The 24,849-nt window shown below is 43.1% G+C and overlaps 1 protein-coding gene across 1 annotated transcript in view; it reads left to right on the forward strand.

The window, feature by feature from the left end:
- The window catches only part of LOC138657454 (zinc finger protein 773-like), a 42,117-nt gene extending 26,700 nt beyond the window's left edge, over window positions 1-15,417 (forward strand). Inside the window, exons 5-7 of the mRNA XM_069745248.1 lie at window positions 3,816-3,913; window positions 4,048-4,162; window positions 13,137-15,417. Of these exons, the coding sequence (XP_069601349.1) occupies window positions 3,816-3,913; window positions 4,048-4,162; window positions 13,137-14,095 (1,172 nt within the window). The 3' untranslated portion in view covers window positions 14,096-15,417. The remainder of the gene's footprint in view (window positions 1-3,815; window positions 3,914-4,047; window positions 4,163-13,136) is intronic.
- The last annotated feature ends 9,432 nt before the right edge of the window (window positions 15,418-24,849 follow it).

The raw sequence follows: 24,849 nt of genomic DNA on the forward strand, positions 1-24,849 counted from the left end.
AGTTTAAAGCCGGATTTGGATACAAAACAATAAACATCCCAAGGAGCACTGTGCAAGCGATCATATTGAAATGGAAGGAGTATCATACCGCTGCAAATCTACCAAGACCCGGCCGTCCCTCTAAACTTTCATCTCAAGCAAGGAGAAGACTGATCAGAGATGCAGCCAAGAGGCCCATGATCACTCTGGATGAACTGCAGAGATCTACAGCTGAGGTGGGACAGTCTGTCCTGTTGTGAATTCTGTGGCCAAGCTCCCTCCTGTGGTCGTGAGTGGTACTGCGGCTGGTTCTGTCTATAAGCTTCCTTTGGTGGATGAGAGTGGTACTGCGGCTTCTGAGTTTCCTTCCTCAGGTGATGAGGTTAAGTCGTTAGGTGCTGCTCTATTTAACTCCACCTGGTGCTTTGATCCTGGCCTCCAGTCAATGTTCCAGTATTGGTCTTGCTTCCTCCTGGATCGTTCCTGTGGCCTGTCTATCCTGCATAAGCTAAGTTCTGCTTATGTTATTTTTGTTTGCTATATTTTCTGTCCAGCTTGCTATATTGGTTATTCTTGCTTGCTGGAAGCTCTGAGACGGAGAGGGAGCACCTCCGTACCGTTAGTCGGTGCGGAGGGTCTTTTTGCCCCTCTGCGTGGTTGTTTGTAGGTTTTTGTGTTGACCGCAAAGCTTCTTTCCTATCCTCGGTCTATTCAGTAAGTCGGGCCTCACTTTGCTAAATCTATTTCATCTCTGTGTTTGTATTTTCATCTTTACTCACAGTCATTATATGTGGGGGGCTGCCTTTTCCTTTGGGGAATTTCTCTGAGGCAAGGTAGGCTTATTTTTCTATCTTCAGGGCTAGTTAGTTTCTCAGGCTGTGCCGAGTTGCATAGGGAGCGTTAGGCGCAATCCACGGCTACCTCTAGTGTGGTGTGATAGGATTAGGGATTGCGGTCAGCAGAGTTTCCACGTCTCAGAGCTCGTCATATGTTTTTGGTAAATGTCAGGTCACTTTGTATGCTCTGAACTTCAAGGTCCATTGTGGTTCTGAATTACCTGTTCATAACACTGTCCATAGGACAACAATCAGTCGTACACTGCACAAATCTGGCCTTTATGGAAGAGTGGCAAGAAGAAAGCCATTTCTCAAAGATATCCATAAAAAGTGTCGTTTAAAGTTTGCAACAAGCCACCTGGGAGACACCAAACACGTGGAAGAAGGTGTTCTGGTCAGATGAAACCAAAATCAAACTTTTTGGCAACAAAATGCCAAACGATATGTTTGGCGAAAAGGCAACACAGCTCATCACCCTGAACACACCATCCCCACTGTCAAACATGGTGGTGGCAGCATCATGGTTTACATAGTAACATAGTTAGTAAGGCCGAAAAAAGACATTTGTCCATCCAGTTCAGCCTATATTCCATCATAATAAATACCCAGATCTACGTCCTTCTACAGAACCTAATAATTGTATGATACAATATTGTTCTGCTCCAGGAAGACATCCAGGCCTCTTTTGAACCCCTCGACTGAGTTCGCCATCACCACCTCCTCAGGCAAGCAATTCCAGATTCTCACTGCCCTAACAGTAAAGAATCCTCTTCTGTGTTGGTGGAAAAACCTTCTCTCCCCCAGACGCAAAGAATGCCCCCTTTGGGCCTGCTTTTCTTCAGCAGGGACGGGGAAGATGGTTAAAATTGATGGGAAGATGGATGGAGCCAAATACAGGACCATTCTAGAAGAAAACCTGTTGGAGTCTGCAAAAGAGCTGAGACTGGGACGGGGATTTGTCTTCCAACAAGCCAATGATCCCAAACATAAAGCAAAATCTACAATGGATTGGTTCACAAATAAACGTATCCAGGTGTTAGAATGGCCAAGTCACAGTCCAGACCTCAATCCAATGGAGAATCTGTGGAAAGAGCTGAAAACTGCTGTTCACAAACGATCTCCATCAACCTCACTGAGCTCGAGCTGTTTGCCAAGGAAGAACGAGCGAGAATTTCAGTCTCTCGATGTACAAAACTGATAGAGACAGACCCCAAGCGACTTGTAATCGCAGCAAAAGGGGCGCAACAAAGTATTAAGTTACAGGGGCCGAATAATATTGCACGCCCCACTTTTCAGCTTTTGAATTTCCACAAAAATGTAAAATAACTAATAAATTTAGTTCAACTTCACAATTGTGTTCCACCTGTTTTTGATTCTTCACCATACATTTACATTTGGTATCTTTATGTTTAAAGCATGATATGTGGGAAAAGGTTGAAAAGTTCCAGAGAGCTGAATACTTTCGCAAGGCACTGTATATAGATTATTGAATTTGGTAAGAAGAAATAAATCGTATTTGAACAAAGGTCTAGAGGTGGAATAGAGACCGACGCCCGATCACAGATGCCGCGACCTGTGACGCTTCCATATTACTCCTGACTGTTAGCACAGGTCGTAGCTCCTGGTGGAGATAAACGTCCGATAATGGCCGGAATATACAGAACTGCCCCTTGAGGGTGTAAGATGTCACTTCTCTGATTCTGGGACAAATTAGAAAGCTCAGGTAAATAATGACTACAAGCTTCTGATCTCCTGTGAGAGGTGTCCGGTGTCCCCAGGAGAAGTGCGCAGGCACAATATGACCCCTGAGAATTCCTCATTTAGATCTGTTAGCAACACAACACCCTGGAGAGCGGAGTGATTATTGGCCGCCTGATGTCCCTCCATCTGACGGGTGTGAAAGTGAGAAGATGATCTGTGTTACCGCGCCTGGGTCTGGGCTGTAATGAATGGCCTAAAACTACACAGGGGGGGGGACTTGTTAATGATCTCAAGGCAGCTAGGACCACAGTCACCAAGATAACCATTGGTAACACATTACGCCGTAAAGGTGTAAAATCCTGCAGTTCCCACAAGGTCCCCCTGCTCAAGAAGGCACATGTGCAGGCCCATCTGAAGTTTGCCAGTGAACAGCTGGATGATTCTGCGAGTGATTGGGAGAAGGTTCTGTGGTCAGAGGAGACGAAAATTGAGCTCTTTGGCATTAACTCAACTTGCCGTGTTTGGAGGAGGAGAAATGCTTCCTATGACCCAAAGAACACCGTTCCCACTGTCAAGCATGGAGGTGGAAACATTATGTTTTGGGGGTGTTTCTCTGCTAAGGGCACAGGACTACTTCCCCACATCAATGGGAGAATGGATGGAGACATGTACCGTAAATTCCTGAGTGACAACCTCCTTCCCTCCACCAGGACATTAAAAATGGGTCGTGGCTGGGTCTTGCAACAAGGACAATGACCCAAGACATACAGTCAAGGCAACAAAGGAGTGGCTCAAAAAGAAGCACATTAAGGTGAAAGAGTGGCCTAGTCAGTCTCCAGACCTTAATCCCATAGAAAACTTATGGAGGGAGATGAAGCTCCGAGTTGCCAAGCGACAGCCTCAAAATCTTAATGATTTAGAGATGATCTGCGAAGAGGAGTGGAGCAAAATTCCTCCTGACATGTGAGCAAACCTCATCATCAACTACAAGAAACGTCTGACCGCTGTGCTTGCCAACAAGGGTTTTACCACCAAGTATTAAGTCTTGTTTGCCAGAGGGATCAAATAATTTTCTCACTGCAAAATGCAAATACATTTATATAATTTATACAATGCGATTTTCTGGATTTATTTTTGATATTCTATCTCTCAATGTTAAAATTAACCAACCCTTAAAATTATAGACTGTTCATGTCTTTGTCAGTGGGCAAACTTACAAAATCAGCAAGGGATCAAATACTTATTTCCTTCACTATATATGGGGACTGTGTAGTCCGTCACGTGGTTGTTTCTCCACAGATGGATCCAGGAGGAGAAATCCACCAGAGAGATGTCCCCGTCCTCTGTATCCCCAGGACTGTCCGGAGGAGAATCACAACATCCCGGAGGATCATCAGGTAGACGGCGCTGAGCCCTGTACCGGATCTTTATGGGGAGATGGGGCAATTCTGGTCCTGCGATCATATGTTTTGGTGGTTTCTTGTATTTATTGTCTCCTTTACTGTACTTATTGTTCCATATGATGTATCAGGTAGAAGATCTGATTATTATTAAAGTGGAGGATGAAGAAGAAGAAGTGGTGACGAGGGGGGATCAGCCGTGTATAAGTGACGCGAAAGAAGAAACTCCAATAGACATTACCACAGGTGTGTAATAAGTTTAGAAAGTGAATTCAGAGGTTTCATAAGGTCTAAAGCTGAACGTATCATCTTAATGTGTTTATCCAGGGGAAGGTAAAACACCCTCTGGGGATCAACGGTCTGTGATCATCGAACCTTCTAGACGTACAGGAATCTTCCTTTCCTGGTCATCAATCCTGACAGCACCATGGAGGACGTCCTTCTTATCCTTACTGTGACAGCACACAATGAGATGTTAAAAGGACCCTTCCATCTACACCCCTCAGTGTTTTTACTGTCCCAGTGAGGCTAGGAACGGCGAGAGAGAAATCTGGGGTATCTCTGGCTGTACCTGGCAGACCCAGCACGGATCGGGGGGGCCCAGCCTCTCCTTTCCTGCTGTTAAGCGGCCTGTGGTCGACACCCTCTGATGGGGTCCATCAACCTACCTCGGTGAGCGCTGCTCCCGGGCTGTGAGCCTCTTTCTCCTGCCTGGAGGCTCTGGACTCTGTGCACGTTGAATCCCTGCAGGCGCGCTTCCGGCGACGCCATCTCTACGGGCCGAGCAGAGCACTTCCGGGTCACGGCCAGCAGGCGTTCCATGGTGGAATGCAGGAAGGAAATCCGGCGACGCATGATCCGAGCAGCTCCCTGGATATGGGTATTGTATAAATAGGGTCCTAGGTGTCTGTAGGCTGCCCTACTGTATGTTTGGACATGGAGGAATCTGATAAAAGCTGAGGCTAGCTTGGAACAGAGTTAGGGGCACTTCAGTAAGCTAGTAAAGTCTCTAAGCCCTTACCCCACACATAGAAACACACATGGCATCTACCCTGTGTATTCTGGGGGGGAACACCTGCTCGGCAAATCCTAAAAGGGATGGCAAGAAATCAGGTAAGGGTATAAGATGTGCTATCTATAACATAAAGCTACCGGCCACCTGGCAGAAGCACCTATGCGAACCCTGCACCTCAAAGGTTATTAGAGAAGAGCAGTCATCTCTACTGTCAGGCATGAGGTCCATAATCGAGGGCTAGTCCAAGCTCATATTTCACAGCCCGAATCCCAAAAGTGGTCCCCGTACCAAAAGACCAAGGGAGTCAGAATTGTCCTCTGAAGAAGACATAATGTCGGGCGAGTCTGACCAGGAAGCAGGGGAAGTGTCTGCTAACCCACCAGAGGTAGGAAAAAGATAGCTTTCTCCTCCGAGGACACAGATGAACTCCTCTATGCAGTAAGAAATAATATGCAGGTGGAGGAAACCCAACAACCCCTCTCCATACAGGACAAGATGTCTGGAGGTTGAAGGTTCCAGAGGAATAGTCTTCCCGGTCAACAGCTACATCCGTTCAATGATCACGGAGGAATGGGAAGATGTGGAAAAGAGCCTGGTTATTCCCCGGGACTTCAAACTTTGCCTAACTTTTGAGCCAAAAGACATCAAAGCCTGGGAAGATATCCCCAAAACAGATGTTCCTGTAGCTAAAATGGCGAAGAGGACCTCGATTACATTCGAGAACTCTTCTAACCTAAAGGAACCCATGGAACAGAAGGCGGATGGTCTTCTAAAAAGAACCTGGGAGACGTCAGCAGCCATAATTCGGACCAACATCGCGGCGACCTAGGTGGCTCGATCCATGCATCTATGGGTCGACGACCTGGAAGAACTCTTGATGTCCAAAACCCCCAGGGACGCCCTCCTGAAATCCCTTCCTCTCCTAAAGCTAGCAACTTGATTCATGGCTGACGCATTGGCAGAATCTGTTTGATTCGCAGCCAGGAATGGTCCTCATCCAATGCCGCCCGGAGGGCTATCTGGCCGGGGAAATACACAGTTCAGAAACAAGCTGTGTTCCATTCCCTTCTTGGGTAATCGAGTGTTTGGGTCTGTACTAGATGATATCCTAGAAAAGGCATCAGACAACAAGAAAGGGTTCCCCTATGAGAAACCAAAGAAGTATCAGCCCTTTCATAGACCCCAACCTAGCCAGAAGTCAGGCCACAAGGGAAAGGGCAAGACAGGCAGATGGAGCTATCCCAAGGGAGGTAGAGGTAAGGACTCCATTTTTTGGTTCAGGAAGAAAGTGACGCAGTGAGAGTGGGGGGACAGCTGGGGCTGGTCCTGGGAGGCTGGCAGGAGATTTCAGAAAATCAGTGGGTTTTGGGGATAGTCTCTTCCGTTAGCAAAATAGAGTTTACCCAAACCCTGTCAGCGAGGTTCATAATAACAAACTCCCGCCTCCAGTCGACCCTTTCCCCCATGTGAACAGATGTCCAGGATCTCCTAAAAATCGGAGCAATAGTCTGTGTGCTCGAGCAAGAAAAACGCAAGGCTCACTACTCCAGTCTTTTTTGGTAAAGAAACCATAGGGAGAGAGCAGGACAATAATAAATCTAAAACCCCTGAACTGCTGGATAAATTACAAAAAATTCAAGATGAAGTCCATCAGATCTACAATCCCCGATAGACAAGATTTCGGTGATGTGCACCCTAGACTTAAAAAACACATACTATCATGTTCATGTCTGTACTTCACTCTAGATATACTTTAAGGTTCACTGTGAGGGTCCAGGGGAAAGTCCGTCACTACCAATTTCGTTGCCTAGCCTCAGCACCCAGAGTGTTCACCATCTATTGGAGGAGGTGGTCGCCTACCTAAGGAGATGGGATATCATCATAGTCCCCTACCTGGATGCCTTCCTGAGCATAGCCAGCTCCAATGTAGCTCCAACAAAGTGTTAATCCGCACAGCGGAGAAGCCCACTCAGTGCACAGGTAATTGCATGAACTGATGCTGCAAGCATGTATACAGCAGTAAGTGCTCCGTGAGCCGGGGTGCCACTCCAAAGAAAATGGCCACAATGGATACAAAAATTTAAAGGAACGGATGGCACTCATCGGTTAAAAAACTTCTTTATTCCAATACATTAAAACATTGGCGTCAGGTTTAGTTGCCTCCCTCTGTTAAGGTGGTTAGTCTCACTTACCAGTGTGACCAGTAGAAGCGCCACTGCAGCGCGAAACGGCTGTCGTCCATTCCACTCCTGCTCCAATCCTCCCGACGCCGATGTTTTCAAAGTATTGGAAAAAATAAGTTTTTTAACCGGTGAGTGCCATCCGTTCCTTTCAATTTTTATAGCCAGCTCCAAGGAACAACTCCTGGAGCACTGCCGGTCCTCGACCTCCATACTACAGGGACTGGGATTGGTTATATACTGGAAGAAGTCGGATCTCTTTCCAGAATCCAGAAAAGGTTCCTGGGGGTTCTCCTAGACTCCCAACTGAGAACATCTTTCTTGCCAGAAGAGAAGCAGACCGCTATAAGGTCTCCTTCACACTTGCGAGAAATACGTCCGAGTCTCACAGGTTAAAACCCTGCTACGGCGCCGGCACTTCAGAGGGGAGCGTGCAGCTCCATGTATTGCTGTGCGGCCGCACACTCCTCTCTGGAGTGCCGGCGCCATAGCAGGGTTTTAAACTGCGAGACTCGGACGTATTTCTCGCAAGTGAGAAGGAGCCCTAAGGGAAAGAATCCACCAATTCACAGGAAGCGGCTGCTCCACCAGAGAGGCAATGAGGATCCTGGGACTAATGACCTCTTGTATCCCCTGCGAATGGTGGAGTCCGTTCTACTCACGGGAGCTCTAAGGTACCATTCTATCTGCCTGGGACAGCTGTTTCTGGACACTGTGATCCCCTATCCACCTCGGTGAGGGAATCTTTACTCTGGTGGACCACTATGGAAAACCTCCAGGCAGTAGTTCCCTGGGTTCTTTCCCCATGCACCGTAATCACCACCGATGCAAGTCAGCTAGGCTGGGGCAGCCATTCTGAAGGAATATACTTCCAAAGAATGTGGAGCCCAGAGATCAGAGCCAGGTCCTTTAAACTTCATGGAACTGTACGCAATATAGAAGGTATTACGCCAGGTTCAGTCGGCTGACAGGGGCAGGCATATAAAAGTCCCGACAACATTACAACGATGGCATTCCTACGTCATCAAGGGGGTCCAAGACATCCTGTCCTACAACACCTGGCGGGGAAGATCTTCCAATGGGCAGAAAGGATGGTGCTATCTGTCTCATCAGTGCACCTAGAAGGATCCAGGAACCAGGTGGCAGACATCTTGAGTAGGCAGAATTTATCCCCGACAGAGTGGGAGCTGAACGAGGAAGTGTTCAGCATTCTGTGTCAGCGCTGGGGAGTTCCATGGGTGGATCTGTTCGCATCCAGAGAAAAGCCGAATGTCAGGAAATTTTTTTTTTCTCTAAACCCCCTAGACGGTCCAGTGGGAGTCGATGCAGTATCCCAACCATGGGGAGGGAAACTGTCCTATGTGTTTCCCCCTCTTCCTCTGATTCCGAGAGTACTGAGAAAAGTACAGGAAGAAAAGGCAAAGATTATCTTGGTGGTGCCCTTCTGGCCGAGAAGGAGTTGGTTCCCTCTGCTGAGAAAGATGGCAGTAGAAGACCCCAACCTCCTTCCAAGGAGAAAAGACCTCCTCCACCAGGGCCCAGTATTCCTCTACAATCCAGATAGTCTTCAGCTGTCGGCATGGATCCTGAGAGGCAGGTCCTGAAATTAAGGGTACTGTCCAACGACGTGATCTCTACCCTTCAAGCAAGCAGAAAACTTGTAACATCTGCTATATATATATATATATATATATATATATATATATATATAAAACAAGATCTGGAAGCACTTCTGCATATACTGCAGTGACTCGTCGGTGGATTCATCTCACCTGGATATTCCCAAGATTCTTGATTTCCTGCAGACGAGTTTCAGCAAGGGCCTTAGACCAAGTACCCGGGAGTACAGATCTCAGCCCTATCTTCCCACCCCTAGATAGGTAGATTCTCCAGAGCTGTACACAGACCTTCAGTGAGGAAATCTGTCCCACCTTGGGATCTAAACCTGGTGCTCAATGCACTTTGTAAACCTCCATACGAGCCAATAAACAGTATGGGTCCGAAGAAGTGCAGCAGCACGAAATGGCCGTCGTCTGTCCACTCCACGTTCTCCCTTAAATTTACCTGCATGCATTTTCAATAAAGGCTCGTAATTCATAGGACTGGTGAGTGCACTTCTATTTTTTCTGTTCATGGATGTTCGTATTTGAATCTTTATGGTGCACCCGAATGTCCGTTTTGGTGTCTCACGGACTCTGCAGCGGCACATAGCAGTAGGCGTTTTGGGGAAGTGTTAGGTAGCGGTACCGTGTTATTTCTTCCTTGCTACATTGATTTAATTTAAAACGGCTTTCCTGGTAGCGATTACATCAGCCAAGAGGACAGGAGAGCTACAGGCCCTGTCTATCAAGGACCCGTATCAATGGATATTTGAGAACCGATTGGTCTTAAGGCTCGACCTGGCGTTCATCCCTAAAGTGGTGTCAACCCCGAATATGAACCAGGAAGTTCCCTCCTTCTGCCAGCACCCTAGAAACCCTAAAGATCAGTCCTTTCATTCTCTAGATGTCAGAGACAGGGTTTTCCACTACCTGGAAGCAACCAGGGATTGGAGACAGGACACAAACCTATTTGTTCAGTATGGGGGATCAAAAGGGGCTAAATCCACAATAGCAAGGTGGATCAGATCCACGATTGGTCCAGCCTATGAGGCTGAGGAAGGTCTCATTTGGAGACACTTGGAGCCCATTCAACTAGGGCCACAGCCACCTCATGGGCAGAAAAAGGGGGTGCATCAGTGGATCAGATATGTACGGCCACAACATGGTCAAATCTGAATAACTTCTCCATACATTACAAGCTAGATGTAGTCTCAGAGCAAGTGGCCATCTATAGGAAGGATCTTCACACAGTAGTCCCACCCTAGATCATCATACTTTGGTATTCTCCATGATTTACTATGTTACTATGTTACTATGTTACTATGTTACTATGCTGTCAGGATTGATGACCTCGAAAACGGTAATTAGATCTACCGATAATTGTTTCCAGGAATCCATCCTGACAGCACGGCTAGTTCCCTCCCTTCTGAGAAATTCTATACTTATCTGACGTAACGTTAGTATAAAAAATAATACATTTTGGTGCATCCATCCTGGTGTGGTACTTAGAAAAGAGACTGAGGGGTGGAGATGGGAGGGTCCTTTTAACCTCTCCTTGTTTCCTGTCCCAGTAAGGATAAGAAGGACCGTCCTCCATGGTGCTGTCAGGATGGATTCCTGGAAACACAATTACCGATAGGTCTATTTACTGTTTTCGATGACGCTGGTCTTGATGTGAACAGTTCATTGCGCTGTCCGGTCATATATTTGTACATTGTCCTAGTTTAGATCATCCCTTCGGCTATGAAATCATTCCATGGAGTACAGCGTTTTCCTCACTCCTCTAATAGACATCGTGGGGGTGGTTGGAGTTTCCCATATTATAATTAGCAATTTGTTTTTTTACAAAAAAAAACTTTAAAAAGAAGGGGTGAGGAAAGGGTTCCCAATTATACAAGACTAGGTATAGCGATATTGGGATTTAAAACTTAACTTTTAGGGTATGTGCACACGTTCAGGTTTTTTCACGTTTTTTCACGATAAAAATGCTATAAAAACGCATTAAAAATGCAGACATATGCATCCTATCATATACATAGTAACATAGTTAGTAAGGCCGAAAAAAGACATTTGTCCATCCAGTTCAGCCTATATTCCATCATAATAGATCCCCAGATCTACGTCCTTCTACAGAACCTAATAATTGTATGATACAATATTGTTCTGCTCCAGGAAGACATCCAGGCCTCTCTTGAACCCCTTGACTGAGTTCGCCATCACCACCTCCTCAGGCAAGCAATTCCAGATTCTCACTGCCCTAACAGTAAAGAATCCTCTTCTATGTTGGTGGAAAAACCTTCTCTCCTCCAGACGCAAAGAATGCCCCCTTGTGCCCGTCACCTTCCTTGGTATAAACAGATCCTCAGCGAGATATTTGTATTGTCCCCTTATATACTTATACATGGTTATTAGATCACCCCTCAGTCGTCTTTTTTCTAGACTAAATAATCCTAATTTCGCTAATCTATCTGGGTATCGTAGTTCTCCCATCCCCTTTATTAATTTTGTTGCCCTCCTTTGTACTCTCTCTAGTTCCCTTATATCCTTCCTGAGCACCGGTGCCCAAAACTGGACACAGTACTCCATGTGCGGTCTAACTAGGGATTTGTACAGAGGCAGTATAATGCTCTCATCATGTGTATCCAGACCTCTTTTAATGCACCCCATGATCCTGTTTGCCTTGGCAGCTGCTGCCTGGCACTGGCTGCTCCAGGTAAGTTTATCATTAACTAGGATCCCCAAGTCCTTCTCCCTGTCAGATTTACCCAGTGGTTTCCCATTCAGTGTGTAATGGTGATATTGATTCCTTCTTCCCATGTGTATAGCCTTACATTTATCATTGTTAAACCTCATCTGCCACCTTTCAGCCCAAGTTTCCAACTTATCCAGATCCATCTGTAGCAGAATACTATCTTCTCTTGTATTAACTGCTTTACATAGTTTTGTATCATCTGCAAATATCGATATTTTACTGTGTAAACCTTCTACCAGATCATTAATGAATATGTTGAAGAGAACAGGTCCCAATACTGACCCCTGCGGTACCCCACTGGTCACAGCGACCCAGTTAGAGACTATACCATTTATAACCACCCTCTGCTTTCTATCACTAAGCCAGTAACTAACCCATTTACACACATTTTCCCCCAGACCAAGCATTCTCATTTTGTGTACCAACCTCTTGTGCGGCACGGTATCAAACGCTTTGGAAAAATCGAGATATACCACGTCCAATGACTCACCGTGGTCCAACCTATAGCTTACCTCTTCATAAAAACTGATTAGATTGGTTTGACAGGAGCGATTTCTCATAAACCCATGCTGATATGGAGTTAAACAGTTATTCTCATTGAGATAATCCAGAATAACATCCCTCAGAAACCCTTCAAATATTTTACCAACAATAGAGGTTAGACTTACTGGCCTATAATTTCCAGGTTCACTTTTAGAGCCCTTTTTGAATATTGGCACCACATTTGCTATGCGCCAGTCCTGCGGAACAGACCCCGTCGCTATAGAGTCCCTAAAAATAAGAAATAATGGTTATATATATAGAATGCATTCCGCAATTTTTGTGCACATGATGCGCTTTTTTCCGCGGAAAAAAATACGTATCGCGGTAAAAAAGCAGCATGTTCATTAATTTTGCAGATTTTTTGCGTTTTTCCCGCTATTTAATGCATTGGGAAAAAACGCAAAAAAACGCACGCATCCTGACGTGTGCACATACCCTTAATATGCTATTATAGCAAGAGGTTGAAAAAACAAAACTAGACACACAACACCTGAATGTCGAAAACCAGGTCGTTAATTCCAGTTACTTCACAGCATATCATTGCCAGTACAACCAAGGAGGTATCGGGGAAAGCAAGATGCCCTATTTAACACATATGCCCAGAGACAGCCTAGGTGGATATATAAATATGGCTATACGCAAATCAAATGTCAAACGGATAAGTGAGACCCACTATACGATTAGCACAGGTAGCCACCATTGTCCCAGGTATCGGGGAGAGCAAGAGACACCCTGCATTAAATGCATTAAATATATACCAGGATGGGGATGAGGGGGCCATGCATACAAGGCCGCCCCGGAACATGAGAATCTCATTAACTGAAAACTACAAATAAAGATTAGGCAACAACCACAAGATGGATTCATCACCAGGTATCATATTAATCAGTATAACTGCGCTGACCTGACACTGTCTGTAGTTACTGTGCACAATCCTGTTGACAGGGTCACTTTAATAGGAAGCATTGCTACCACTGACAATCGCCGCAGATTTGGGGTGATTTTGTTTTGAAATATTCCAATCTTCCAGATTAATGATTATTAAGAATCCAATACGTCACATTTATTTAATGTATATGCAATGTTGTTTCTGTGAAAAACTTACAAAATGTATTTGTAATCTTAACAGAAAATCTTAGTCAGAACTCTGAGGGAAACTTCATGTTACTAAATTATAAAGTGGAAGATGAAGATATCAAGCAGCATGCTACAGAAGAAAATCTCATTAACCTTTATGTAAATTCAGGTCTTTACCGTAGAGATCTAATTTATGATTCACCTAATCCTGAGGAACCTGCAGATCAATCTCAAATTGTCACTTCCGGTCTGATGGGTCGAAAAGGAGTTCAATGTGGTGGAAAGTTTATAAAAAGCTCAGAACTTTTACAGCACAGAAGAATTCACATAGGGAAGAAGCCATACTCCTGTTTAGAATGTGGGAAATGTCTCTCGGATAAAGCGAGTCTTAGTAGACATGAGAAAAGTCACACAGGGGAGAAGCCGTATTCATGTTCAGAATGCGGGAAATGTTTTACACTCAAATCTGGTTTAATTATGCATCAGAGAGTTCACAAAGGAGAGAAGCCACATTCATGTATAGAATGTGGGAAATGCTTCATTACTAAAACCAAACTTAAGGAACATTTTCGAATTCACACAGGAGAGAAGCCGTTTCCATGTTCTGTATGTGGAAAATACTTTAGAAGTCAGTCATGTCTTCTTTCACATAAGAAAATTCACACTGTAGAGAAGCCGTATTCCTGTTCAGAATGCGGGAAATGTTTTAAATATAAGTCAGGTTTTATTATGCATCAGAAAGTTCACACGGGGGAGAAGCCCCATTCATGTATAGAATGTGGGAAATGCTTTATTACTATAACTAAACTTAAGGAACATTATCGAATTCACACAGGAGAGAAGCCGTTCTCATGTTCTGTATGTGGAAAATGCCTTGTAAGTCGGTCAAGTCTTCGTTCACACGAGAAAACTCACGAAAGAAAACAACATTCATGCTCACTATGTACGAAATGTTTTTCAAAAAAATCGAGTCTTGTTAAACATCAGAGAATTCACACAGATAAGAGCTGAGATTAATGATCAGAATGTAGAAAATGATTTATAAATCAATCAGATCTTGATAAATATCAGAAAAAAAAAATCACATCAGAAAGAAAAAACTTAAGAGAAAAGTGCACTATCGCTCCCCTACAGTACAATATTCTATACCATTACTGTATTCAGTGCGGTTCTCGCCTGTTTTGGTTGTGTTATTGTTTAGGCACAACTCCAGTCCTCGTTTTTTTATGTTGAAAGACTTGGGATGGGCTGCTGCTCTTTTGCCCGTTGGTGCATCGCCTCCTCAGGCATCAAAATAGAAAAAAAAAGGAATAGCTGGAAAAAGATATCAAAGAATCTGGACTCGCCGAATCAACGGCACTTGGATCCGATTAATGTTCTTATGTTTTCCTGACGCAATAATTTTCAAAAGTTAACTGTTTTCATTGTCAATCAGTTATACAACAAGTGGATGACATATAAACTATGAGAGAATGTCAGCCATAGTGGAGGGGTCCTCTACGTATAAGATAACCTACATTGTACAATGCATTAAAAGAGATACTATGTAATCAAAATGCTAAAAATAAAATGCAAAGGTTCAATCAAAAGTTTGGGCTAAATGTTAAAGCGTGAAATACATTATCACTAAAAAAAATTATATGGTGAAGCTTTCTACATAATGAAGGTGTCTAGGAACATCTAAATCATAGATATTTGCACTGATCTATATCAAGAGACATAAGGTTGGGGCTGCACATCCTCCTTCCCGTGGAGCTGATTAAATCCACATATCGCCAGACGCAGAAGGTTTTCATAATGTGGCTCTCGGGATAAATCTATGTATGCTGGCTGAAATGGGATCGATGAACTACAGGGAGCAGACATTCAAGTCTGAAGGTGTCATCATTTGGAGTGACACAAGGTAAGTATGATGCACGTCACATCTTGACAATATTCAGTAAATGAAACGTCGACCCTTCAAGCCTCACTTGAACAATGGGGACTATTGTTTTGCATGTACACAAGTCTAATCAGTTTTGAACTTAGCTTGGATGTCAGAAAACAAAATGGTTCGTTAATGATCATGAATATAAATACGGATCATTACAATTTCTTAATGGCGCATAGTATCCAATTTATAGTTTAATTTGACAAATTCAATGGTTTAATTCAGTCCATTCGGTACTAAAATTTGAAACCTATAAATCCAATAGGATTCTGGGTTTTTAGCTTGTGGAATCTATTTCCTGTTCCTTCATTGACCTCTTCTAGTGGATTGATGCTAGTGTTGGTGTGATACCTTTCATTATGCTTGGTCAAGTGACTGGAGATGCGGTTTAATAAAAAATCCTTTTACGAGTTGGTCCTATGTTTATTTTTGTGCTCTCTGAACGGCCGATTCATCAGTGTTTAGACCACTTTTCTGGGATAAAACACTTTGAAAAGTTACAGAATTTTTGCACAACGTAAAATTCCACAACAATGTTGTGACGTCTGCTATTATGAACGGCAGTGTCTGGCCACCAAATTCATCAAAAGGTACTTCATTTCCGAGAAGACGTAGGCCTTTTGATGATTCTGCCGCACCTTACTCCACCGCGTCGCTTCATTAAGACTGGTTTGTTCAACGTCATCAAATATCTGTGTGCAGAATTATTGAGCAGCCAAATAAAAAGTTACATTTTCAATCTCAATTTTTTATTTTCATCTGTTAAAGTGAGAATAAAAACTAAACAACTAAAAATGTACAAAAATACATTTGACATTTCTCAAAAAATCTTTGTGACCAATATAGTAATCTAGGCGTCCTTCTTTTCAGTAACATTCATAAACTTCATCCATAGAGGCTGTTGTTTTTTTTTCTTCATTTTTTGACTATCACGTTTTTGGGCAGGACTGACCACTGCCTCCCCGGCACTGTTCTCAGAGGTGACTGTTTTTCTTCACTATAAATCTCCCGTGTAAGAAGTGACACAAGTTCTCACTAGGGTTTAGGTTTGGTGAGGATGGGGCCGGGTCATTATACTGTCTTCTTTACGTTTTTTCCTGGCATCCAAGCAATGAAGACTCCGATGCTGCAATTAAGAATTTTTCTGCATAAAAATCGCAGTTTTCTGGAGAGATCCAGACTTTTTCCTGTACCACTGCTGAGAGAAAGTGTCTGCTAAAAACTTGCAGTAGGTTTGGGAGTGGATTTTGAGTAAATTTCCAATCTGAAAGGTCCAACTCCAGGATTTTTTAGGATCCCTTTGTTAGGGAATACATAAGTGAGTGTATTGAATGTAGTTACATACTCACTAGTGATGAGCAAGCATGCTCGAGTGCTAATAAAGTATCTTGAGGGTATGTGCACACGTCAGGTTTTTTTCCTGACAAAATCAGGAGAATTCTGGCAGAAAATCGCGTTTTTTTCTGCGCTGATTTTTCGCGGTTTTTGCGCGGATTTTTTGCGGAATTTTTGCGTTTTTTTTTTCCTGAAAGTCATTTTGGCTTATAAATCCGCAAAAAGAATGAGCATGTCCATTTTTTTTGCGGCATGCGTTTTTTTTTGCGGTAAAAAACGCATCCATCTGAACAAAAAATCCGGAATGCATTCTAAATGATAGGATGCATATTTTTAGCGTTTTTGATGCGGAATTATAGCGTTTTTATAGCGAAATTCCGCAAAAAAAAATGCTAAAAATCCAGACGTGTGCACATACCCTGAGCGTGCTCGAAAACTATGTTCAAGTCGCCATGGTTGCATGTTTTTCGCGGCTGTTCAACAGCTGCAACATATGCAGGGATTGCCTAACAGGCAAATTCCTGCATGTCCAAAGGGGAGATGGGGACATGGAAGAAAAGAAGGAATTGCAGCATTCACCCAATCCTTGAAGATATAGTCCTTTATTTCTTTATATGGATAACATCACAAAGTGTGGTTGTGCAAATGACGAGAGTTTTTGCAAGGAGAGACAATAGACCTGACGGACTATGGCCGCTTCGTGCCTAGCTTGCACTTTTATATGCACTTCCTGCATGTGTTGCAGCTGTTGAGCCTCGAGACATGAAGCCACAGCGACTCAAGCACAGTTTTCGAGCACGCTGAAGACACTCTATTAGCACTCGAGCATTGGCATCGTCAGCTATTTTTAGCTCCACTCCGGCACCAAGTAATTGCTTTTTGTGCTGGATTGCTGCGAGTTCCGGAAGTCACTTTTCGCAACACAAGTTTATGGGAATCTGAATGAGACTGCAGAGCATTGTCAGGAATTAAAAAAGTGACCTCCGTTTCACACAACCAATTTGTGATCTGGTTGGCCACAACTGCAGTCACTAGAGCGAGGCTGAACATTGGTGAAGATGGCTACTGGTGATTGTGACTACATGCTTTACATACCCATATGTGAACCCGAACAAAGGGGTAAAAAAATACACAACACTGGAGTGGTGCTTTTAATAATATCAGCCCATAGCAGTACCGCACTTCCACCTTGCTGAGGTGTGAGCGGAAGTGGAGGTGTATGGCCGTTACTAAAGGGTTGGCTCCGGACCCGTTAATCGGAGCTAGTGGCAACATACTTTGTTCTGTGCAATTGGGAATCTTTGTAGCGATGGAGGCGTTGATAATTATTGTTCCTGCCTGAGTGGGAGTAGTTATATTGCCCTCACTGCATCGTGTCCAATAGCCAGTACAGAGCAGGCAGCCTTTCTGGTGACTAATTACCCTAGGTACAGTACCTAATCTGACCAGAGGTTAAGGGGGTGCCAGAGAGCTGCAAGTTCCAAACCGGAACTGGGAAGTGGGATATAGATAAATCCCCTCCAGATTCCACAAATCTCTGCCTTAGATGATCCAATGAGACACCGCAATTATCAGAATTTCTGTAAATTTGTAATCACCTTTTCGTCATAATGCAAAACATGGAAATTTGAAAACCTTTAACCCCAAACTTCTAAAAACTTCGCCCTAAGGTTTTTATTTTATATATGTATTTACCATTTTATTGGCATATGATCAATTATGGCTATTCTTATACATAAAAAAAGGAATTCACACACGAGAGAAGCCGTACTCGCGTCTGGAACATGGAAAGTGTTTCACAGATGAACTAGACATTATTAAACATCAGGTAATTCACACACAAGCCGTTTGGATGACCTATGCGTGTAAAATGCTGTACCAGATGATCACATTTGGGGACTCCTCAACGTACTGGGATAGGATAGAGAAACCATATAATTTTTTGGAATGTGAGTAGAAAATTGTAGATCATTAATGGGAATATTTAAAGATTTTTTGTGGCAGGTTTAATTGATCTGTTTCTGCATTTCTGAGTAATCATTGTTTTCAGTCATACATAAATGAGGCATTAAGTGCTCTGCATGTGACAAACCACTTCCAGAGCTTTAAGGCCCCGTCATACATAGCGAGATCGCTAGCGAGATCGCTGCTGAGTCACAAGTTTTGTGACGCAACAGCGATCTCAGTAGCGATCTCGCTATGTGTGACACGTACCAGCGATCAGCCCCCTGCTGTGAGATCGCTGGTCATGTCGGAATGGCCTGGGCCATTTTTTGATCGTTGAGGTCCCGCTGACATCGCTGAATCGGCGTGTGTGACGCCGATTCAGCGATGTCTTCGCTGGTAACCAGGGTAAACATCGGGTAACTAAGCGCAGGGCCGCGCTTAGTAACCCGATGTTTACCCTGGTTACCATCCTAAAAGTAAAAAAACAACCACTACATACTTGCCTATCGCTGTCTGTCCTCGGCGCTCTGCTTCTCTGGTCTGGCTGTGAGCGCCGGTCAGCCGGAAAGCAGAGCGGTGACGTCACCGCTCTACTTTCCGGCCGCTGTGCTCACAGCCAGACCAGAGAAGCAGAGCACCGAGGACAGACAGCGATAGGTAAGTATGTAGCGTTTGTTTTTTTTTACTTTAACGATGGTAACCAGGGTAAACATCGGGTTACTAAGCGCGGCCCTGCGCTTAGTTACCCGATGTTTACCCTGGTTACCGGGGACCTCGGGATCGTTGGTCGCTGGAGAGCGGTCTGTGTGACAGCTCTCCAGCGACCAAACAGCGACGCTGCAGCGATCCGGATCCTTGTCGGTATCGCTGCAGCGTCGCTATGTGTGACGGGGCCTTTAGCCTCGGAGTTGTTTCCTCACTGAGCACCAGCCTGTTTAGCTTGATTGATCGCTCTCTGTCCTGATGTCACCTCGGGACACAAAGGTTTGTGAAATACTCTGTCAAGCCCAGAGCACCTAAGGCAATATGTATATGAGAATGAAATTCTAATTACTCAGGAATGAAGCAACAGATAGAAGTTATTAAGGTTTAGATGGATTTACATTTCGAGGACCTGCATGCCTATGTATGTGGTTTGGGAAGAGGGGTTTCATCTTAGTGATGGATTTCTTTGGCTTGGAAAGAAATAGATAAAAAACAGCAATTCTGCCATTCATTTTTGGTTTTAATTTATTTTGCTGTTTTATGTAATAAAAATTACCTTTCATTTCAATGTTTCAATGATAATGTGTGCAAAATGTAAAGTGCTGCAGAATATGTTAGCGCTATATAAAAATAAAGATTATTATTATAGTTTCCATATAACGGGGCGATACCCAGCTGTTTTCTATTTGATACTGTTGTAATATAAAAACATTCTATGCAAAACAATCCATTTTTGTGTGATTGAATTGTGGCCGCCATAACTTGCAGGATGAGTTGTATTTTTGGTTTATGCCATTTGGTGGTAGTATTATTTATACATGAGTCTGTATTACATGTATTCTGAGAGGGGTGATCCTTTGTTTTGCATTTTTGTTGCGTAGTTATTTCTGTTAGTAACCATGCATTACAACAGGTTACCTTTAATTTATGGGTAAGTTTCTTAATGGTGGAGTATTAAAACATAATAGTAATTTTATTTTCTGGAAAAGGGTTTGTGTAATTACAATTACCGATGAAGATCCACATACAGTCCTGTGAGATAGCACTCACTAGGCGGTTTGGCATGACTGTCTTTCCTTAAGGGTATGTGCACATGTTGCGGATTCCATTGCAGATTTTTTTTGCGTGGATTCTGCGGAATCTGCAGGTAAAATGATCTACGTTTTACCTGCGGATTCCCTGCAGGTTTTCTGCAGATATTGTGCATATTTCACCTGCGTTTTTACACCTGCGGATTCCTATAATGGAATAGGTGTAAAACGCTGTGAATTCTGCACAAAGAATTGACATGCTGCATAAAATAAACCTCTACGTTTGTGTGCGGTATTTTCCGCAGCATGTGCACAGCGGATTTTGTTGTCACAGGATGATTATCTGCCTCCATAAAACAGAAGTATTTGGCATAGATATGGAGGGGATATGTGGCAATTTAGTATGTAGCCGGGACTATTAGATGCTATCATGTTCTTGATGTAGAGCTCCAATAACGTCTCTCCGGAAGCCAGCAGAGATTGCACCAGATCTTCGTCAGATGCAGGGGGCTCAAATGCTGGAGGTGCCTTGGCTGCTTTGGAACTGGGATATATAATAATACTGGGATTATATATAATAATTTTATATAAATTGTATTATAAGGGACTTTATCAGTCCGTACTATATCTTTAAGAGAATCCTTGTCGGTGCAGACCCTAGGGTTGTTGGACAATTCTTGTGGGTCACAACAGTGACCAGCCTTTGTACCAAGCCGAGGAAGAGTTTGTATTCATCTTTTCCTGAATGCTGTGCTGCAGGTATTTCATAATGGGAGTAGTGGTCCTTATTTTGTGAGCTGGCAATCTCTGTATATATGTAGCTTCAGGGCAGCTTCCGTCCTTCTCCTAAAACTTGAAGTCTGGGAATTTGTTGAATTTAATTTTAATATTTTCTTAGGTACGTTCAAATAAATGGTTGCAATGAGATCTGATAAAGAAAATCCCTTTTCGGTGGCTATTTTGTAGCTTTTTTCATTATTACAATAGGTATACAGAAAAATCCTGCAGTCCAGCCGTCCCCCCCCCCAGCCCCTTAGTGCACCACTTCTACATTGCTACCATGTCTTGCAAGAAGTCCTCAATTTACCTAAAGATTAGTGATTGCGACTGTACTCGTTGCTCGGGTTTTCCAGAGCACGCTCGGGTGACCTCCGAGTATTTATGACTGCTCGGAGATTTAGTTTTCATCACTTCAGCTGAATGATTTACAGCTACTAGCCAGGCTGAGTACATGTGGGGATTCCCTAGCAACCAGGCAACCCCCACATGTACTCAGCCTGGCTAGTAGCTGTATATCATTCAGTTGCCGCGATGAAAACGAAATCTCCCAGCAGTCATAAATACTCGGAGATCACCCGAGCGTGCTCTGGAAAACCCGAGCAACGAGTATACTCGCTCATCACTACTAAAGATCTAAGAAATGTTGTTTGCAAGTGTATATGTGGTACCGTGATGGGAACAAAATTTACCCCAAGTTATGCATCGTATATGTGGCATTTTATATCCCCCCCACATTATTAATAACCCCGAAAAAAGCAAGCAGGATCATTAACAAATAAAGCTACTTAGCTGATCTGTCTGTAATGTAGGACAGATCCATATGAAATATCTCATTCCTCATGGAATTAGACAATAAGACCTGGAAAATTATTTTTACAAAATAAGAGCAGATGAAGTGGATTCTTTCAATCTTATGGCGTCTGATGATAAATAGCCATTTGCAAGAAAAATATGTAGTCAAACTGTAAACCTCATTATCTAGAGATTTCATCAGTTACCACCAATCACGATTGAAAAATACTAATTTTAGCCAATTCTGAGACAGTAAAAAATTGCACTAATAGGTAAGATTTTAATGACCAAGTCAAGATACTAGAATAGTGAATCGGAGACAGTTCCAAAAACCTCGGTTGAAGATGCGTATGAAAGAGAGAGAAACATCACAGAAAATCGTGTATTTTCATTACTAAATTGAACTTGGCACACAAATTAAAAACATTTTTTGTCAGTTTTATCCAATATAATTAGATGACCGGATTACTATCAAACTCCAGGTGAGCTGAACTTGTCTGGTGTCTCACGACAAGAAGCAATTTGTAAGCAAAACCTATATTTAACCCGTGGACAGCAATAGCTACAGCATTCAACAGCGACCACCACCAATCACAAGTGAAAAATATTCCTTTTATCCAATTCCGAGCCTGAAAAAAAATTACACTAATACATAAGATTTAAATGATCAAGTCAAGATACTAGAAAGTGTGATTCACAGAGAAGAAAGATCCAAAAATCTTAGATTAAGGTAAAAAAAAATCACGGAAAAGCCAGAAACCTAACTTCAACTCGGCACATAAAGAAATTAAAAAACGCTTCTGGAAGTTTTGTACAATATTATAAGATGACAACTAGAGTGCCACCACATTTCAGGTGAGTTTTTGAAGGGTATTAAATCTAAAATCAAGCCGACTGACAACAGATAATACATTCTGAACCCAGCTCTGAAATGAAGGGGCGTAATAAGGCGCATGAAAAAGTGCCAGTGCTGTGATAACATCACATATGTCTCCCAGAGGATACAATCTAATATCAGAGATCATGTGGACTGCGCCACACACTGTGTGATAGATCTAACAGTATACTGTGGCATGTAAAAGTTTGTGCACCCCCGGTCAAAATTACTGTTATTGTGAACAGTTAAGCAAGTTGAAGATGAAATGACCTAAAAGGCCTAAAGTTATAGATGACACATTTATGTTATATTTTAGGCAAAATAAATTAATAAATAAATTTATATATATATACAGTTAGGGCCAGAAATATTTGGACAGTGACACAAGTTTTGTTATTTTAGCTGTTTACAAAAACATGTTCAGAAATACAATTATATATATAATATGGGCTGAAAGTGCACACTCCCAGCTGCAGTATGATAGTTTCCACATCCAAATCGGAGAAAGGGTTTAGGAATCATAGCTCTGTAATGCATAGCGTCCTCTTTTTCAAGGGACCAAAAGTAATTGGACAATGGACTCTAAGGGCTGCAATTAACTCTGAATGCGTCTCCCTCGTTAACCTGTAATCAATGAAGTAGTTAAAAGGTCAGGGGTGGATTCCAGGTGTGTGGTTTTGCATTTGGAAGCTGTTGCTGTGAGCAGACAACATGCGGTCAAAGGAACTCTCAATTGAGGTGAAGCAGAACATCCTGAGGCTGAAAAAAAAAGAAAAAATCCATCAGAAAGATAGCAGACATGCTTGGAGTAGCAAAATCAACAGTTGGGTACATTCTGAGAAAAAAGGAATTGACTGGTGAGCTTGGGAACTCAAAAAGGCCTGGGCGTCCACGGATGACAAGAGTGGTGGATGATCGCCGCATACTTAATTTGGTGAAGAAGAACCCGTTCACAACATCAACTGAAGTCCAGAACACTCTCAGTGAAGTAGGTGTATCTGTCTCTAAGTCAACAGTAAAGAGAAGACTCCATGACAGTAAATACAAAGGGTTCACATCTAGATGCAAACCATTCATCAATACCAAAAATAGACAGGCCAGAGTTAAATTTGCAGAAAAACACCTCAAGAAGCCAGCTCAGTTCTGGAAAAGTATTCTATGGACAGATGAGACAAAGATCAACCTGGACCAGAATGATGGGGAGAAGAAAGGGAACGGCACATGATCCAAGGCACACCACATCCTCTGTAAAACATGGTGGAGGCAGCGTGATGGCATGGGCATGCATGGCTTTCAATGGCACTGGGTCACTTGTGTTTATTGATGACATAAGAGCAGACAAGAGTAGCCGGATGAATTCTGAAGTGTACCGGGATATACTTTCAGCCCAGATTCAGCCAAATGCTGCAAAGTTGATTGGACGGCGCTTCATAGTACAGATGGACAATGACCCCAAGCATACAGCCAAAGCTACCCAGGAGTTCATGAGTGCCAAAAAGTGGCACATTCTGCACTGGACAAGTCAATCTCCAGATCTAAACCCAATTGAGCATGCATTTCACTTGCTCAAATCCAGACTTAAGACGGAAAGACCCACAAACAAGCAAGACCTGAAGGCTGCGGCTGTAAAGGCCTGGCAAAGCATTAAGAAGGAGGAAACCCAGCGTTTGGTGATGTCCATGGGTTCCAGACTTAAGGCAGTGATTGCCTCCAAAGGATTTGCAACAAAATATTGAAAATAAAAATATTTTGTTTGGGTTATGTTTATTTGTCCAATTACTTTTGACCTCCTAAAATGTGGAGTGTTTGTAAAGAAATGTGTACAATTCCTACATTTTCTATCAGATATTTTTGTTCAACCCTTCAAATTAAACGTTACAATCTGCACTTGAATTCTGTTGTAGAGGTTTCATTTCAAATCCAATGTGGTGGCATGCAGAGCCCAACTCGCGAAAATTGTGTCACTGTCCAAATATTTCTGGCCCTAACTGTATATATATATATATATATATATATAAAGCTGAATGTGTGTGTATGTGTGTGTGTGTATGTATGTCCGGGATTGGCATCTGCACCGTCGCAGCTACAGCCACAAAATTTTGCACAGTCACACGTCTGGACCCCGAGAGCGTCATAGGCTATATTGTGAGGTGAAATATTAACCCTGCGCTTTCCAATTCACCAAACAATTTTACCCCTATCTACATAATGGGGAAAAAAGTGAAAGGAAGTGTTGGAGGCGTCGCAGCTACAGAAACAAAATTTTGCACAGTCACACGTCTGGACCCTGAGAGCGTCATAGGCTACGTTGTGAGGTGAAATTTGAACCCCGCGCTTTCCAATTCACCAAACTATTTTTCCCCTATCT

The sequence above is a fragment of the Ranitomeya imitator genome, chromosome 1, assembly GCF_032444005.1.
Source record: "Ranitomeya imitator isolate aRanImi1 chromosome 1, aRanImi1.pri, whole genome shotgun sequence".
Lineage (NCBI taxonomy): Eukaryota > Metazoa > Chordata > Amphibia > Anura > Dendrobatidae > Ranitomeya > Ranitomeya imitator.